This window comes from Hemitrygon akajei, chromosome 5, assembly GCF_048418815.1.
Source record: "Hemitrygon akajei chromosome 5, sHemAka1.3, whole genome shotgun sequence".
Taxonomy (NCBI): domain Eukaryota; kingdom Metazoa; phylum Chordata; class Chondrichthyes; order Myliobatiformes; family Dasyatidae; genus Hemitrygon; species Hemitrygon akajei.
In genome coordinates, this window is record NC_133128.1 from 171,919,149 (window position 1) to 171,936,445 (window position 17,297).

The window sequence follows — 17,297 nt, forward strand, 5'->3', positions numbered from 1 at the left end:
TTTCACTGCAGTCCAATTGGTCCTGGGCGTAGCTGATGAGGCCAGTGTGGGTTTTGTCAGAGATTGTGGTTACATATAATCATTTAAACCACCATCCCACCGGAATCCACTGTCCAACTATCAATGCTTATCTACCCTACAAGACACTGTCCACTTGGTTTCATTTCATCTTATCATCATGGACCCCTCTTTCTTTCTTAGTTCCCTCACCCTATTGATCCATTGTCTACAATGAATACCAGTGCTTCCTCTGGCTTTGTAAGCTTCAGGAAAGAATAATCTTCTCCATACCCTCTCAATACTCCAATCATTTAATAGGTATCTTTTTAACAATTACTTTCAACCGTCACAGTATTGTTCAAAACAGGTTGTAGCTCTTCCCAGAAATTAGAAATCTAATGATATAAGCATCAAAGCAACACCCACGAAATGCTGGAGGAACTCAGCAAATCAGGCAACATCTATGGAAATAATTAAACAATCGATGTTTCGGGCCGAGACCCTTCTTCAGGAATTGTGTTTCTCGTGATTGGAATACAAGCACCAAATATATTAAGTTTTCAGACATCAAATGCTGATAATCTATCAATACAATCTTTTCAGTTGTGGAAATAATAGTGGGGTATTCTATTCTATCTTATAATCAATGTTTAAAGTGAAACAAGTAACAAGTAAAATCTTAGGTAGGTACAAATATATGCTGCAATAATTCTCTGAATATTGGTAACTGCAAGCATTTATATATGTACTAAGACAGAAAGCAATGGAATAAACACAATTAAAATTCCCCTCCTTTTCTTCCCGTTAGTTTATTTGTATGTGTGGAAAATTAAACATGATTATAACAATGCTTTATCTTATATACATAAGCTATTAACCACATACCAAACAAGCATTCACAAAGTAAACGTTAAGTGCTGAATTTCATGGAGGAAATCATGTTTCCTAAGACAACTGCACTGCTCCGAAGAGCGCTATATGAGGTCATTCTTACCCTCAACCATTAGGGTCTATAATGAGTCAACCTATTGCTGGGGAAGTGATGACCCCCTCCTCTTAGACCGTTTGAGGTAACTTTTTTTAAAACTTCTTCTAATATTTGTATATCTGTGCACTTGTAATGTTACTGTGACACTGTAATTTCCTTTGGGATCAATAAAGTATCTTTCTATGTAAATAAAATACAAGGCTGTACAATAAATTTCAATTATCTTGTGTCACCTCTTCTTGGGCAGAGCTCTGGGATCAAGGATAAGTTGCTTCCATTTCAGTTCTGTGGCTTTTCTGAAACTCACAAAGGGTCACTGTGAGAGCTGCAGACTGCTCCCGAGCGAACTGGAAGTGCCTGACTAGATGGGTATGTTTGTGAGAAGCTGCATCCTTTCTACCACTTAACCAGGGCCTGTGTGAGCTCCCAAAGCATTGACTCACGACTCTCAACAACAACTTCTCTACTTTGAGAAGCCATGAGCCAGGAATTTTAATCACTGGGGATGTTGTGTTTGTACAAGGCAACTTCGCCACATTCTCAAATCCTTTCCTTTGCCTGGTTATCGCTATCAGAACAGAGTGATGCTTTGGGATTCTGGTGGTAGGAATGCAAAGAATTTATGAAAATCACAATCTGCAGATGCTGGAAATCTGAAATAATAATTAAAAAAACACAGAAAACACTGGATGCACTCAGTGTGTCGGGCAACATCTGTGGAATGAGAACCAGAGTTAAAGTTTCAGAATGAGGATCCATCATCAGTACTGGAAAGGAGAGAAAATGTCAGCATTTTGTAAAACAACTCTTCACTCTTTTCCCACTGCTGCCATCAGGTAAAAGAGACAAGAGCCTCAGGACCCGCACCACCAGGTTCAAGAACAATTACTACCCCTCAACCATCATGCTCTTGAACAAACGAGGATAAGTGCACTCATCTATTGAGATGTTCCACGATCAATGATCTCACTTTAAGGACTCTATCTTGTTATTTCCTGCTCTCGTTATTTATTGCTATTTATTTATATTTGCATTTGCACAATTTGTTGTCTTCTGCACTCTTGCTCTTTCATTGATCCTGTTTAGTTACTTTTATATACATTTGCTAAGTATGCCCCCAGAAAAAGAATCTCAGGATTGTACATGGTGACATGTATGTACTCCGAGAATACATTTTCTTTTGACTTTGAACAACTCTGTCTATCCTGTAGAGCTAACTGAACATAATTAGTGATAATGTTGCTCTGAGAGAGGACACTGATGCTGATTTGCTGGACTTTCAGATGATTTTTGGAGAGACAGCATGGTGTTATGCTGATGGTAGTCTATATGTTAGAACCATGGGAGAAGGGCTTCAGTTTCTATTTTCAAATACATTTTTCCTTAATTGACCAAAGGTTGCGCTGGAAAAATGAAAAATGGCAGCAAACTTCATTCTTGATATCTGCCTTCACCAGGAATGAAACCTCATGTTCCCCATGGTCTTGCCATGAAGCTTCATTGTTGGAGGAACTCGGCAGAGGAATTCTGCCTTGTGGATACATACAGCAACACAGCAAAGGAGCAAGCACAAGAGATTCTGCAGATGCAGGAAATCCAAGGTAACAAACATGTGAAATGCTGGAGAAACTCAGCAGGGTAGGCAGCATCCATGGAGAGGGCTGAACAGTCAACAGTTGGGCTGAGTCCTGGTGAAGTGCTTCAAGCCAAAACATCGACTGTTTATTCTTCTCCATAGATGCTGCTCAACATGTCCAGTTCCTCCAGCATTTGGACTGTAGAAAAGGAACAAGCACTTCAGCTTTCAATGTCTGCACCAAACATGTACAAAATTAAAGTAATTCACTTTTGCACGTCCAAGATCCACATTCCTCCCGTTACCGTACAGCCATCTGTCAATTTAAAAACCTCTTTAATGTCACCATTGTATCTGCTTCCACTCACTTGTCCTTCATACCTCCTTGAAACTTTCTCCCCACTCACCTCAAACGCGTTGTCTGGTACTTCTCCCCTGAGGAAAAGTTTCTGACTATCTACCTGATCTGTGCCTCTTATAGATTCAGAGGCAAGATGTACATCGCAACACACAGTGAAATGCATCGTCTGCGTTAACGGCCAACGCTCCCAGGGTGTGCTGGGGCCACACAATTCTGGCACCAGTGTAGAATGCCCACTATGCTCAGCAGCTCACACTCTTTGAAACTTCATGCAGGTCTCCATTCAACCTCCAATATGCTAGAGGAAACACCCCAAGTTCACCCAGCGTGTCCCTGATAGCTCATTCCTTCTAATAAAAGTAACAACCTGGAAAACCACCCCTGACCCCTCTCCAAAGCCGCCCCATCCTTCTTGGGGTGAGGCGGCCAGAAGTTCACATCAGTGCGGATGTTAAGCGCAAGGTCCATCCTCCTTCTCGCTTCAGTGAATTTGGCAACTACATCTCAGAGCTAGTTTCTGAGTATTTGCAGATGTCAGCATGGGCAGCTTGACTGTCGAGACCGTGTAATACTGCAGTGCAGTCGCAGTAACATGAATAGTTTTGAGCTGACGCTGAATTTGGCTCCACTCCTAGGAATGCATGTACCTTTATTTGGAGAACACTTAAATAACTTCTGGCAATTTTGTCAAATATCCAGGGGCCACAGGAAAACTCTGCAAAGCCAGTGTGCTACACTTGTATCACATTTTAAACCCAATGGTTAGAGAGCACCTTCTGCCACAGCAATTTTAAACACTTCCGTCTTAATACGTCCCAAAGGGGCACAGGCTTTTGGAATATAAACATATAACAGTTTCTTTATTTTAACCTTAAGTTCCTACACTTGGATTTTGTCTTGAATAATTATTACTTTTACATGGAATCTTTGTGGTTGATCAGTTGAACAATTTTCATGAGCTTAACCACAGACTGTACATAGATGGGTTGGAGCTGAGAAAAGGAAAGAACGGATTTCTTAGATGTGGCCCAACTGAATTCCTGTCTCTCTATTGATGTCATTTTCAAAGTGGTACATTTTCTGCATGTGTTTCAAACCCTTTGTGGCAAAGTCGGTGGGGAGGGGGGGGGAAAGGAGAAAGAGTGATTGCACAAAATGGGGGTCCCATCACTCTGAAGCTACCACTGCGACTTCGGAAAACTTTTGAGACAAATGGAATGTGAATATGTTACAATGCTGTAAAGCAGATGAGCAGGTCCAATAATGTTCAAGATATCATTGGGATATGATAGCTAAAAATGCTTCTGAAAAATGAATAGTATCTCAAATATTTTCCTTTGTTGAATGACAGATTTAAAAATATTTTGCTATTTTTTCTAATAGAAGAATGGTCTTTACAGCAAAGATAAATTTAAAATTTAACACCAATTAATCAAAAGATGTATCGGCAAACATACACATACAGAGAAGCAATTTAAATATTTGGAGAGGAAACAGTGATTTATTTTTTAAAAATGTAAACAATACTATGGAGAAAAAATAAACAATGGCCAAAGTCCTATAAAACATAAACATTTACATAAATGGACTGAAAATTCATTTGAAGCAATGTAACAAATTTAACAAAAGTAATACATGCTTAAGTTACACTTGCAAGAACAAAATCTAAAGCTACTTGTGACTATGAACTGCAGCTTTTCTATTGATAATGAAACTACCAGGAACTGTATTTCATTGAAGCACCACGTTGGGTAAGCAAGAAGAATAGTGTAGCATATTAGATGCCTACTCACCAGTGACTATGGCATAGTTCGGTGACTCTAAGACAGCTCCATAGAATTGAATGATATTTCTGTGGCTGAGAACACTGAGAATTTCTGCCTAGATTTAAAAAAAAAAACCATTTATTATTCATTCATTTACTGGCAATATTATTTTAATGCTAACAACTCACGAAAACAAAGGTATTTTATGATTCACCTGTAGGATGATATGGCCTTTAAAAAGTTACACATCTTAAAATTAGAATATTTAGAATTAAGTACAACCTGACTACTCCAAAAGGCATGGGCTACCAGTGTCAATCAAACAAAAACCGAAGACCATAATGTGTTAAGACCATTTTCTCCAAAAAGCAAATTGTACTTAAATGAAATTTCCAACAGAAATGGATCATCACTTACGCGAATTAAAACTGGAAATAGTTTATTCTACAAAATATTTTACCTGAAGAAACATTCCATTCAGATAACTTGAACTGAATTGACTTTATTACTCACATCTTTCAGTCATTTGTAATAAATAGTACGTACAACAGGACAATCAATATAACATAGAAATACAGTTGTATCAGTGTGAATTAACTAGTCTGATAGCCTGGTGGAAGAAGCTGTCCCGGAGCCTGTTGGTCCTGTCTTTAATGCTGCCATACCGTTTCCCGGATGGTAGCAGCTGGAACAGTTTGTGGTTGGGGCGACTTGGGTCCCCAATGATGCTTCAGGCCCTTTTTACCCACCTGTCTCTGTAAATGTCCTGAACAGTGGGAAGTTCACGTCTACAGATGTGCTGGGCTGTCCGCACCACTCTCTGCAGAGTCCTGTGATTGAGGGAAGTACAGTTCCCATACCAGGCAGTGATAGCCAGTCAGGATGCTCACAATTGTGCCCCTGTAGAAAGTTCTTAGGATCTGAAGGCCCATGCCAAACTTCTTCAACTGTTTGACGTGAAAGAGGCGCTGTTGTGCCTTTTTCACCACACAGCCGGTAAGTACAGACCATGTGAGATCCTTGATGATGTTTATGACGAGGAACTTGAAGCTGTTTACCTTCTCAACCCCAGATCCATTGATGTCAATAGGGGTTAGCCTGTCTCCATTCCTCCTTTATTTGTGTGACATTGAGGGAGAGGTTGTTTTCTTGACACCACTGTGTCAGGGTGATGACTTCTTCTCTGTAGGCTGCCTCATTATTATTTGAGATTAGGCCAATTAGTGTAGTATCGTCAGCAAATTTAATTAGCAGATTGGAGTTGAGGGTGGCGACACAGTCATGGGTATACAGAGAGTAAAGGAGGGGGCTTACAACACAGCCCTGAGTGGCACCTGTGTTGAGGGGCAGAGGTGAGGGAGCTCACTCTTACCACCTGCTGGTGATCTGACAGGAAGTCCAGGATCCAGCTACACAAGGCAGGGTGAAGGCCGCGGTCTCTGAACTTCTTGTCGAGCCTGAGGGAATTATGGTGTTGAATGTTGAACTGTAGTCCAAGAACAGCATTCTCACATAAGCATCCTTCTTCTCCAGATATGTAAGGATGCTATGTAGAGCAGTGGCTATTGTGTCATCTGTCACTCCGCTGTGTCAGTAGGCAAATTGTAGGAGGCCCAGTGTGGGTGGTAGCATGAGGCCAACCTCTCAAAGCATTTGCTTATTATTGAGGTGACTTGAAAGAAAAACAATGAATAACTCTAAGTATCTGATCAACAGATTTTCTCCATCAATATGACCTTTACTTCAAGCCTAAAGGAATGAGTTCTACCAAATATCTTCTGGCTTAAGGGTTTCATATTAAATAAAAAACATACAGTCCCTCTGCACTGATAGTTGTTCAGGAACAGCCTGTCCCAGAGTTACCACACAACGTTTCTTAGCTCACAAGTTTTGACTGGTTTGGAATCAAACTCAGAGAACTTGACCCTGGTATTTTGAAAACAGAATCTTGTAAGACTGTTTCCATTACTCTTGATCTGAACAAAAGATGGAGTTACCTAAAAGCTATAATTGGATGTTCATTTCTGGTTTTTAAATCAAGAATAGTGGCACTAATATTATCAAGTTCAATTTATTGTCTTTCAACAGTACAAACAAAACAACATTCCTCTAGACCAAGGTGCACAACACAGTACATATAACTCACACACATAACACAAAGTAATATTACCACAAGTAAATAATCAAATAATAAGGTGTATTAATGACACACATTAAAAAGTAAACAGCATAATGCTGCTGGTGCTTCATGCGTGATAGAATCTGGATGCAGTCCAGATGAGGAGATGCCAGAGGTGGTCCATGCTCCGTTGGAGGCTGGCCTCTCCTGTCAGTGGCGCCCTCCGATGTTCAACCGGTGGAATGACAGGTTCTTCTTGCACAAGGATGTGTGGTTATTTTTCTCCCACTATTTTGAATGCATGTTGTGCACCTTGACCCCAGAGGTACACTGTCTCAGTTGACAGTATGGTTTGAATGATAATTAAACTTGATTTGGTTTGGATTCCGATTTTGAATGGTGGCAGGGAATTCTTAGTCGCACGGGGAAGAAGCTGTTTCCCATCCTAACAGCTCTGGTCCTAATGCTACAGTACCTCCTGCCTAATGGCAGGGCTTCAAAGAGACTGTGGGATGGACAGGAGAGGTCACTGACAATGCTGATAGATATTTCTGACAAGTGGAAGGGCAACTCCGATGATCCCTTCAGTTCTTTGGAGGGACTTGTGGTCGGATTCCCTGCATAATAAAGCTCTATCTTTTAAAACACAAGCATCCAAGTTCTCTCATTTCAATTCCGGACCAATCAAGTACAATTGTGGGTGCTTTAATTCAAAGCAAAGCTAACCAAACAGTCTCTGAATTTGACCAAACAATCAGAACAAAATGACTTCCAGTTAACAGCCGAAGGAGCGATTTGGGGTTGGGGGAAGGTTACTAAGGTAATAGTCTTAGGATTATGCAGGATGTATACAGGAAGCTTGAGGCCTTTTAAAAAAAATTGTACTTGGAATCTTCTCCCCACTTATCTACAGCATAGTTCATCTACGGATTCACTGAACTCCTGATTAATTTCTCTATTACAGGTTGGAGAGGCAGAAAGTGGTGGTCAGAACGGAGGCTGGTAATCAATGATGTGCCAATGATGTTGGGACCATTGTTATTTATACAAATAATTTTGAAGGACGAGATCAGCAAGCCCGTGGATGCCGCGAAGTTAGGCTGCGGTTGATAGGGAGTGATAAATGGATTTCAATGCAGTATGGTTTTGGAAAGTCAAGCCAGCGCTGGACTTGCACTTGGAATGATCAGGCACAAGGAAGCAGAAAGGAATAGGTACATAGTTTGTTGAAAGCAGCGCCACATGTAGACAGGATTGTGTAAAGAGCATTTAGCACACCGGCCTTCATCACCCAGGGCACTGAATTATAGGCGCTGGGACATTACGTTGCAATTGTAAAGATAGTTGGTGAGGCTGTACTTGGACTACCATGTACAGATATGGTCATCCTGGAAAGACACTTCACAGCATCAACTAAATTTGACTGCTGTTGCAATGGCTTGGCTGTACCGTTGATACAGATGACTACACATTCCATGGCATTGTAGAGTGCGTGGTGCTCACATCATACAAGCTCCTGCTGTTGAACGCGGTGTGAATACTTTGAGAGGGGCTAATCTTCAACAAACACAAGCACACAGAAGGTAACTTTCTCTTAAACACACAACCCTAATTCAGCGGGTGTTTAGCAGAACTGAGACCCTGCAAGACGCCTCACTCATCCAGGGTGTTGCATATAAAGTAAGTTTCCTCTCTTTCAGAGTCCCTAATATTATCCTGTGCTAGGGATGTTTATTATGATACATTATAATTTATTTAAGACAGTGCTGTTCCAAATTAAACTTGTCAGAGTAATTAAGTTTTTTTTCTAAAAATGCTCTCAGGATCAGTATTTATCTTTCAACATTTTATTAACAGATAATAAGTTGAAGACAGGGCTCTAGAATGACATCATCATTCCAGAATACAACTACATATTACATTTCCAGTGCAACAATCTGCTGCCCTTAGTGCTCAGTGTCCAGCTCTTAACCTCTTCATGGAAACTACTCCAATTGCTCCTGAATGCAACATTGAGCCAATGTCTATTTTAAATTTAAGGTTTCATAACTCTTGAGCTTTAAGCACAAGGAGTTTTGATCTCTCACATCCAGAGCAATGGCACAGGTTTTACATCAGAAGGTCAGGATTTCTGTGTGAGGGTGGAGATCTGGAAGTTGCACTCATTTTTTGGTGCTAACACAAATCCATTCAATTCCTAGACATGGGAAGTCCACACAAGCTGGGCTGGAGCTGGCACAGGGACAGCCCCCCCATTGGTTTCAATGGAAGGGAGCAGTTGCAAAGGACTGGGATAAGCATTAATGAATACAGATTTTTAAATTGTTTTTCTTTCTTCATTTGTAATAATTTATAAATCTCAGATACATCCAAAGTGTTTCATATGCTCTGCTGAAGATTATTTTCAGCTTTTGCAGATGAGGCTAGCTTTACAACTCCATTCCCCAGGGAGCTCATTACATGATGGCATGTCCTGTTGACGTACAGGGCCTTGCTTCCAGTAACTAAGCCAGCTCCCAGTTGCATATTGTTGCTAGGGTACCCAGTGTCAATATGAATTTCATTCTAGTGTCAGAAGCATGTCCTCTCATAAAAACTGAATCTCAGAACTGAATTTCCCTCGAGACATGGATTTTGAGAGCATTGAGTTTTATCTCAGCAGCAAAGTTTCAAAGTAAATTTTCTTATCAAAGAATATATAAATTATACAACCTTGATATTTGTTTGCTTACAGGCAGCCAGAAAGCAAGAAACCCAAAAGAACCCAATTTTTAAAAAAAATCAACACCCGATGTGCAGAGAAAGGGAGAAAAAAACCCCACAAATCATGCAAATCATAGAAGCCAGCGACAATATTCTGAACCAAAATGAGTTCTTAGATCCGAACCCAGGAGCAGCCTGGAGTAGGCCCAAGGCCTCGGTATTACATAACTTAACAAGTATTCCAAGTCACTTTATAGAAGCAATCCCAAATAAAAATTGGCAGTGGGTCACCACCTAATGAAACAGCAGGCTGATCAAAAACCTGATAAAACATATAAGCTAAGGAGTATATTAAAGACAAAGGGGAAAGGTTTGAAGAAAGGACTTCAGAGTTTATGGGCTTGGTAACTGAAGGTGCAATTTGTAAAGGTATTGTAACTGAAGTTGATGATACTAGGCATGAAGAAGAGATGAAAACGTGTCAGTGGTAGAACTAGAGAAGGGGCCAAGATCATGGTAGGAATTTAAAAACAAAGATTTAAACATTAAGATCAAAATTTTGCTTAACTAGGTCCAAATCCCTACCTAAGTCCAGCAGAAGTGGGACACTTACATAGGACATGTAACAATACAGCACAAAAACACTTTGCCCCACATGTTATGCCAAACTAATCCTTTCTGCCTACACAATGGCCATGTCTCTCGAATCCCTGTACATTCATGTTCCTATCTCAGAGCCTTTTAAACACATCCATTGAACTTGCCTCCACTGGCAGTACATTTCAGGAACCCACTGCAGTCTGTAAAAATGTGTCCTGAACATTTCCTTCGAACTTACCACCTCACCTTAAGATGCATGAACTCTAGTATTAGACATTTTAATCCTGGGAAAAAGATATTGGCTGTCTATTATTGCCTCTCATAATCTTATGAACTTTCATTAGGTCTCCTCTCAACCTCTACTGCTCTAGAAAACAAAAACAACACAAAATTTTACCTCTCCTCATAGCACATGTACTCTAATCCAGGCGGCATCCTAGCAAACCACTTCTGCATCTTCTCCAAAGCCTCCACACCTTTTCTATAATGGGGTTACCAGAATGCAATGGAATACTCTCGATGTGCTGCAACATAACTTCCTGACTCTTGAACTCAGTGATTTGATTAATAAAGGCAAGTATGCCACATGTCTTCTTTACCAGCCTTTCTACCTGTGCTGCCACTTACAGGGAGCTATGAACATGGACCCCAAGATACCTCTCTATATTAATATTGTTCAAGGTCTTGCCATTATTGGCTTGATGGAAAGAGACTGGATGTCACTAAACTGGAAAGGGTACAAAAAAGATTCATGAGGATGTTACCTGGACAGGAAGGTTTGAATTTTAGGGAGAGGTTGGATAAGCATGAACGCTTTTTCCTGGAGCACAGGAAGCTCAGGGATGACCGTACAGATGTTTATAAAATCATGAAGGGTATAGACAAGGTGAACAGCCAGAGTCTTTTCCCCAGGTTAAGGGAACCGAAAATAAGATTTATTAGGGACCTGGAAGACAATATTTTTTACACAGAGCATGGTGGGTATATGGAACAAGCTTCCAGAGGAAGTGGCAGAGGCGACAGAACCGCAACATATAATAGACGTTTGGTCAGATGCATGGACAGGAAATGTTCAGGGGGTCATGGGCCAAGCATAGGCAAATGGGACTAGCTCTCCAGGTAATTTCTCCTGAAAAGTGCACTGTGGTGAAGGATAGTTACATATGTATGTATCACGTACATAAAATCAAGCAGGGACACGGCATTGTGGGCATGAAGCTTAATGGATAGGAGAATTAGCTAGCTGCTACAGCATCGTCACACTGTATATGCAGTCTGCTTCAAATGCTTTCTTTTTTTGAAAAATAACTCTGAAATGACAGATGCATATAATAGTTATGTTTGATCAGTAAGCTGGATTAAACTCCATCCACCACTTTTCTGCCCAGATCTGCACTGATCCATATCCCATTGTATCCTTTGGCAATCTTCCACCACCAATTTTTGTATTGCATGCAAACATATTAATCCACTCATTCACACTTTTATCTAGGTCATTTATATATAATCACAAATAGCAAAGTTCCAAGTGCAGGTTCCTACAGACCACCACTAGTCATAGACATCCAGCCAGAATTAAGTCCCATCCGCCACTATTCTCTGTCTTCTTTGGGGAAGTCACACTAAATCCAAACACCCTTAATTTTAAACAACTTAAGTTGTCTAGTTTTTTTAAAATATCTAAACTTTTCATTTAAACCTTCAACAACTGACCCCATTTTTCTCCTATGGAAAAATAAAGGGATCCATTCTTTTACAGATTTATTTTGTGATGGTCGATTGATGACCTTTGAAGAGTTAATTAACAAATATTCTCTCGCTCATACACATGTTTTGCAATATTTTCAGATTAGACATTTTTTACAACAATATTTACCTAAGTTTCCATATTTACAAGAATCTGATTTGTTGGATACCATTTTGAAATTGAATCCCTTAGTGAGAGGTTCCATTAGCAAAATTTATAATTTATTTTTGTTACAAAAAGAGAACCTATCACTAAAGATTAAACAAGATTGGGAGAGAGAACTTAAAATAACCTTTGTTAATGAAGATTGGCTTCGAGTTTTGAAAAACGTAAATTCTTCTTCTGTATGTGCCAACCATTGTTTAATTCAATTTAAAATTGTTCACCATTATTACTTAACAAAGGAGAGACTATCTAAAATATTTCCCACTATAGACAACTACTGCAATAGATGTAAAACTGAAGTAGCTACTTTGTCACATATGTTCTGGTCATATTCTTCATTAAAATCATTTTGGAAATCTTTATTTTCTACAATTTCTAAAGCTCTGAAAATTCATTTACAACCTAATAGATTGACTGTTCTATTTGGAATAGTTCCGCATCATATTCAGGGTATTTCATCTTCAGATCAACATGTAAATGCATTTGTTACACTACTGGCAAGAAGGGCTATTTTATTAAAATGGAAAGATATTTATTCCCCTACATTAATTGAATGGTTTTCTCAAGTAATGTTATGTCTTATTTTGGAAAAAATTAGAAGTAGAACTTTTGATCCTCGATTTGATTTTGAGAGAAGATGGGGTTCTTTTGCCAAATATTATCATTTAATTTGAATTAAGCTATATGGCTTCTTTCCGATTTTATATTTTTTTATAAATATGAAATGGCGGTTGATGACTCCTTTTTTAATATTTAGATGATGGTCAAACATATTACTCCAGGGGGTTGATTCCTAATGGGTTCCCCCCCTTTTTTTGTAGTCAGTGGGGTTTTTTTTTCCTAGTTAGATGGGGTTCTTTTTTCCCCTTCTTTTTCCTAATATATATAAATAATTTTTTCCCCATTTTTATATTTTACCATCAGCTTTTTTTTCTTTGTATTAATTGTATACATATTAATCTGTTGGAAGTTTTGTATCGTTTTATAGCTGTAGAAGATTATGTACCAATAAAAAGATTCTAAAAATGAAAATGAAACAAACAGCCAAGTAACCATTGATCCTATGCTTGCTAAATCTTCTAGATGAGCTTACCACGAGGGTCCTTGTTGAACAGCTTACAAAAAATCCACGTAGACAACATCCACAGCTCTATCTTCATCAACACCTTTGTTACACCCTCACAAAACTCAATTAAATTGCTTAACAAGATAGCAACCCATGATATTAGAGGAAAGATACCAGTATGGATTGGCTGACTGGCAGGGAGCCAAGAGTGAGAATAAGTCTTTTCTGCAAACACAAGGAAGTCCGCAGATGCTGGAAATCCAAAGCAACAGACACAAAATGCTGGAGGAACTCAGCAGCCGAGGCAGCATCTATGGAAATAGTAGGGGAATTAAGGGTTATGGAAAAAAGGCAGGTAGGTGGAGATGAGTCCATGGTCAGATCAGCCATGATTGTATTAAATGGAGGAGCAGGCTCAACAGGCTAGATGGCCTACACCTGCTCCTTTCTCTTATGAAAAGAGTGAACAATTGGCATTTCGGACCGAGACCCTACATCAGGACTGGAAAGGAAAGGGAGAAGTCAGAGTAAAAAGGTGGGGGGGGGGGGGGGTGGGAAAGCAGCACAAGGTGGCAGATGGTAGGTGAAACCTGGAGAGGGGAACCATGATACTGACTAGTCTATAGTTTCTAGAATTATCCCTGTTTCCCTTTTTGAACAATGTCACTTAGCAAATTTCTAGGACCTCATCTGTGGCTAGAGAGGGAATGAAGATCTTGGTCAGGGCATTGGCAATCTCATCTCCTGCCACTTTCTTTCTTTCTTTCTCAATCTTTTTACTGAATTTTTCAAAGACAAATACATAATGGTCATAGTAATACAAAAGGAGTGGGATTACATTGTTGGCAATTAACACATGAGTAAAAACTATAGGTAACACTAATATAATTGATCTCCCAAACCCTTGATATAAACAAGATACAAAAAAAAGATAGAAAAAAAACCCCCAAATTGAAAAATCAAAAACAAAATAAACTAAACAAAACTGGGCTATTCTATTATATCAAATAAAATCATTAGTGCTGACAACTCCGCTCCTCTACTCAAATTAATAAATGATATAAGGAATCGGAAAAGGTTAAATTACAATTTCATTCTAATTACCTGGGGCATATCCTGTCAGGTTCTGGGGATTTATCCAACTTAAATGTTCTTCACTAACTCTTTCTTTATCTCAAAATGCAATAGCATATGAGCAGAATCCAGACTGACTCACTCTTCTCCTTGGTAAATGCTAATACTAAATACCTATTTCAGCCCTCATCCATATCTTCTCTTCGAAGCACATGTGGCTTCCTTTATGCTTGAGTGGTCCTACTCTCTCCCCAGTTATCTTCTTGCTCTTTATGTATGTATAGAATATCTTGGGATTCTCTTTTATCCTACTTGCCTTATGACGAGATCTCATGCTTAACAAAAGTGATTGAACAGCAGATGAAGCGAGAATAAAATTGAGTAATAACAGCCGTACAAATAGGTGGCTTTAAGGTAAGACAGATTTGTGATTCGACATTCACTTCCAGCACTGGAGCTGTGAACAGTCTCGTTGCATGTAGTCATCATCGAGAAGAATATTGTGAGTGGCTTGGAACGAAGCTTATAATGACAGCGAAGTGCAAGTCTTCCCGGAATCTAGTAAGTAAACATTTCTGCTCACCTAGTACTGGATACTCGAATAATCATCTGAAACTTTAAAGGCTGCGGAGAGATCGACACAGGAAGTGGTGGGGTAAAGCTAGATGTGTAAAACCACAAAGCTTGCAACCATCTGAAACAAAGTGAATCCATCAAGCCCATTTCCTGTGTTAAATCCAGCATCGAATTAAAAGACTGAAGATCGGGGAGGCAAGTTTTTTTTATAGCACATTGTCAGCTTTGTCCAACTACTAATGTTGTCAAGACAGTCACTGCAGTTGTTTGTCAGGAGAGCAAAAGTAGCTACTCATGTTTCTGCATCGAACATCTCCCTGCTTTGCTCTGTGCCTGTCCTTGCAGCATTTCTTCTCCATGAGGAAAAAGAGTTTGTGAATGCCAACACAAATGTATAAAGCCAACATAATCAAAGGGCCTTCCACAACTCCTCTCTTCTCTCAACAGTCAACAGGTGCCCGATAAAACATGCATTGAACAGACACATCAAAACCAGAAAAATCCCACATGCACCAGAAAAATTACGACACTTTGACTTAACCACTCAATCATAGTAAGTCAATATTTATTATCTGAGTGTATCTAGCTGTGGTGAAACTTCAGCAAAACCACTGAAGCCAAAACCTACATTTTGCAAGTTACTTTGCCAACTGGGGAGCATCCCCCCAGGTGGTCATCAGAAACTGAATGTAGATATGACAACACTTATGGGGGAGGGAATTCAAGACAATGTGATAAATATCAAGATGAAAATCAAGATGAAATATTATTTGCCTGCCTTCATATTGAAGATGCTCTATAATTGGCAAAGTAACACAACAGTTAGGCAGAAAAAGTGTAATGAATATATTGCAATGGAGAGGGTAATGTGCTAGATTCTTTTTCATGACTGTTCTGTCTGAAAACATAATATTAAAAAGCAATATAACAGGAAGCGGCTAATTAAGGGGGTCTAGGCCTTACCTCTTTTTCTATCTTTAGCAATTTCTTGACAGCCACCTCTTTGCCTTGTGACAACCATGTTGCTCGGTAAACACTACCGAAGCTTCCTCCGCCGCAATTTTCATGAAATTGTAAATCGTCAAACTTGATTTGTAAAAATGATGGACCGGGGGACAACATTGCATAATGACCACTCCGGAATCTGAAAAAAACACGAAGTTATCAGATAGACAAATTGTCACTGAAATCGATAAACCTCCAACCAAACTGTCTCGTTACAAAGCATTACCTTAACTTCAATCTCAAAAAATGTATTTCCTGATCGTGCCCGCGTGTTGAGGGCTTGATAACGAAAAATGAATGATGTTCAATTTATTTTAAACATAATATAAACACTTCGGTCAAACCTCGTTTCTCCTTTCAAACTCGTGATGCTTTCGCTCAACAACACTGCAAAGGTGCTTCAGTTCCAAGGTGCTTCGGTATGTCTCAAGCCCATGGAAGACGTTATATTATGCAAGTGTTTGGCGCTGCCAGTGGACCTCCACGAGAAAAGCTGTTGTCACAGGTCACCAGGCTAAAAATAAAAAAAAACTCTAGCCACCGAGCATTTCCAACACTGACAGCTGTAGCCATTAGCGACTGGGATGATTGCTTGTTCGGGGTAACGTGGTGTCAGCTCGCAAGCTGGCCGGTGACCAAGGAATGCCCGGCACGTCGTGCCCGACGGCTGTGATCACCAGCCCGAGTGCCCACCCCACATCTCTTTAACTCTGCCGTAAAACAATTGCAACGACTGACAGAGTCGAACAAGTCACATTTTAAAAATTACACTAGAAGTATAAAACAATCATGGGAACAGGAAGGCGCCTTTAGGCGAATGTCACGTGAGATCGGGATAAGTTGTTTGGGACCCCGGTCAGAAACTTCGTCCCATGGTGACCGGACAGACTCCACCGAAGTTTGCGCCGCCCACGCACCCTGCCACCAAAGACAACGGCCCTTCCTGACTAAGACCACCATGCGAAGTGCACAGGCAACGTCAGGCGGGCTCCATTTGGGTCTGTCTTGTACTTCCGGACTTCACAAACGCAAGGAGAGGGCCTTCCCTTGGGAAGAGGGGAGAGGTAGGGTATCGGTTCTCTTACCTCCGCTGTGCTTGCTTTGGTCTGTGAGTGGGAACGAGAACAGCCGAAGGGAGCAAGGACGCTGGTTCCCGGCAATAGGCGGACTGACCAGAAGGTCCCTGCACCGAGAGCCCGCCCCTTACGGCGAGGGAGGCAGCGCCTCCTGCAGCCCACCGAGCCGCTGCGCTACCTTGCCCAAGCTGTCGTTCATCTCTTCTGGTTTTCTGTTGGGACCTACGATTATGAGCTGCTGTGTTGCCGGAAGTCCCCGGCTCGGCTTGGACTCCGAGCAGAGACACAAACTGCTGGAGTAACTCAGCGGGTCAGGCAGCCTGTGTTGAGGCAAATGCAATCGACGTTTCGGGTCGAAACCTGCACCCTCATTTTGTAAAAGATATTTCTATTCATCGACCACGTGAAATTCGGGATTAGGAAGACCGTGATGATATTTCTCAGTTTGTGCATAGGCAGAAATCCTGATATATGT

The 17,297-nt window shown here is 40.3% G+C and overlaps 1 protein-coding gene across 4 annotated transcripts in view; it reads right to left on the reverse strand.

The window, feature by feature from the left end:
* The window catches only part of LOC140728463 (mitogen-activated protein kinase kinase kinase 20-like), a 124,654-nt gene extending 107,619 nt beyond the window's left edge, over positions 1-17,035 (reverse strand). The window contains exons 1-3 of one of the 4 annotated variants that reach the window (XM_073047218.1): positions 16,091-16,319; positions 15,705-15,885; positions 4,719-4,806 (exon numbers count right to left, since the gene is read on the reverse strand). In XM_073047218.1, coding sequence (XP_072903319.1) covers positions 4,719-4,806; positions 15,705-15,863 — 247 coding nt within the window. In that variant the 5' untranslated portion in view covers positions 15,864-15,885; positions 16,091-16,319. Of the gene's footprint in view, positions 1-4,718; positions 4,807-15,704; positions 15,886-15,972; positions 16,320-16,831 lie in introns of those variants that run through there. The other 3 variants (XM_073047219.1, XM_073047217.1, XM_073047220.1) reach the window with 3 other exon arrangements.
* Positions 17,036-17,297: the final 262 nt, after the last annotated feature.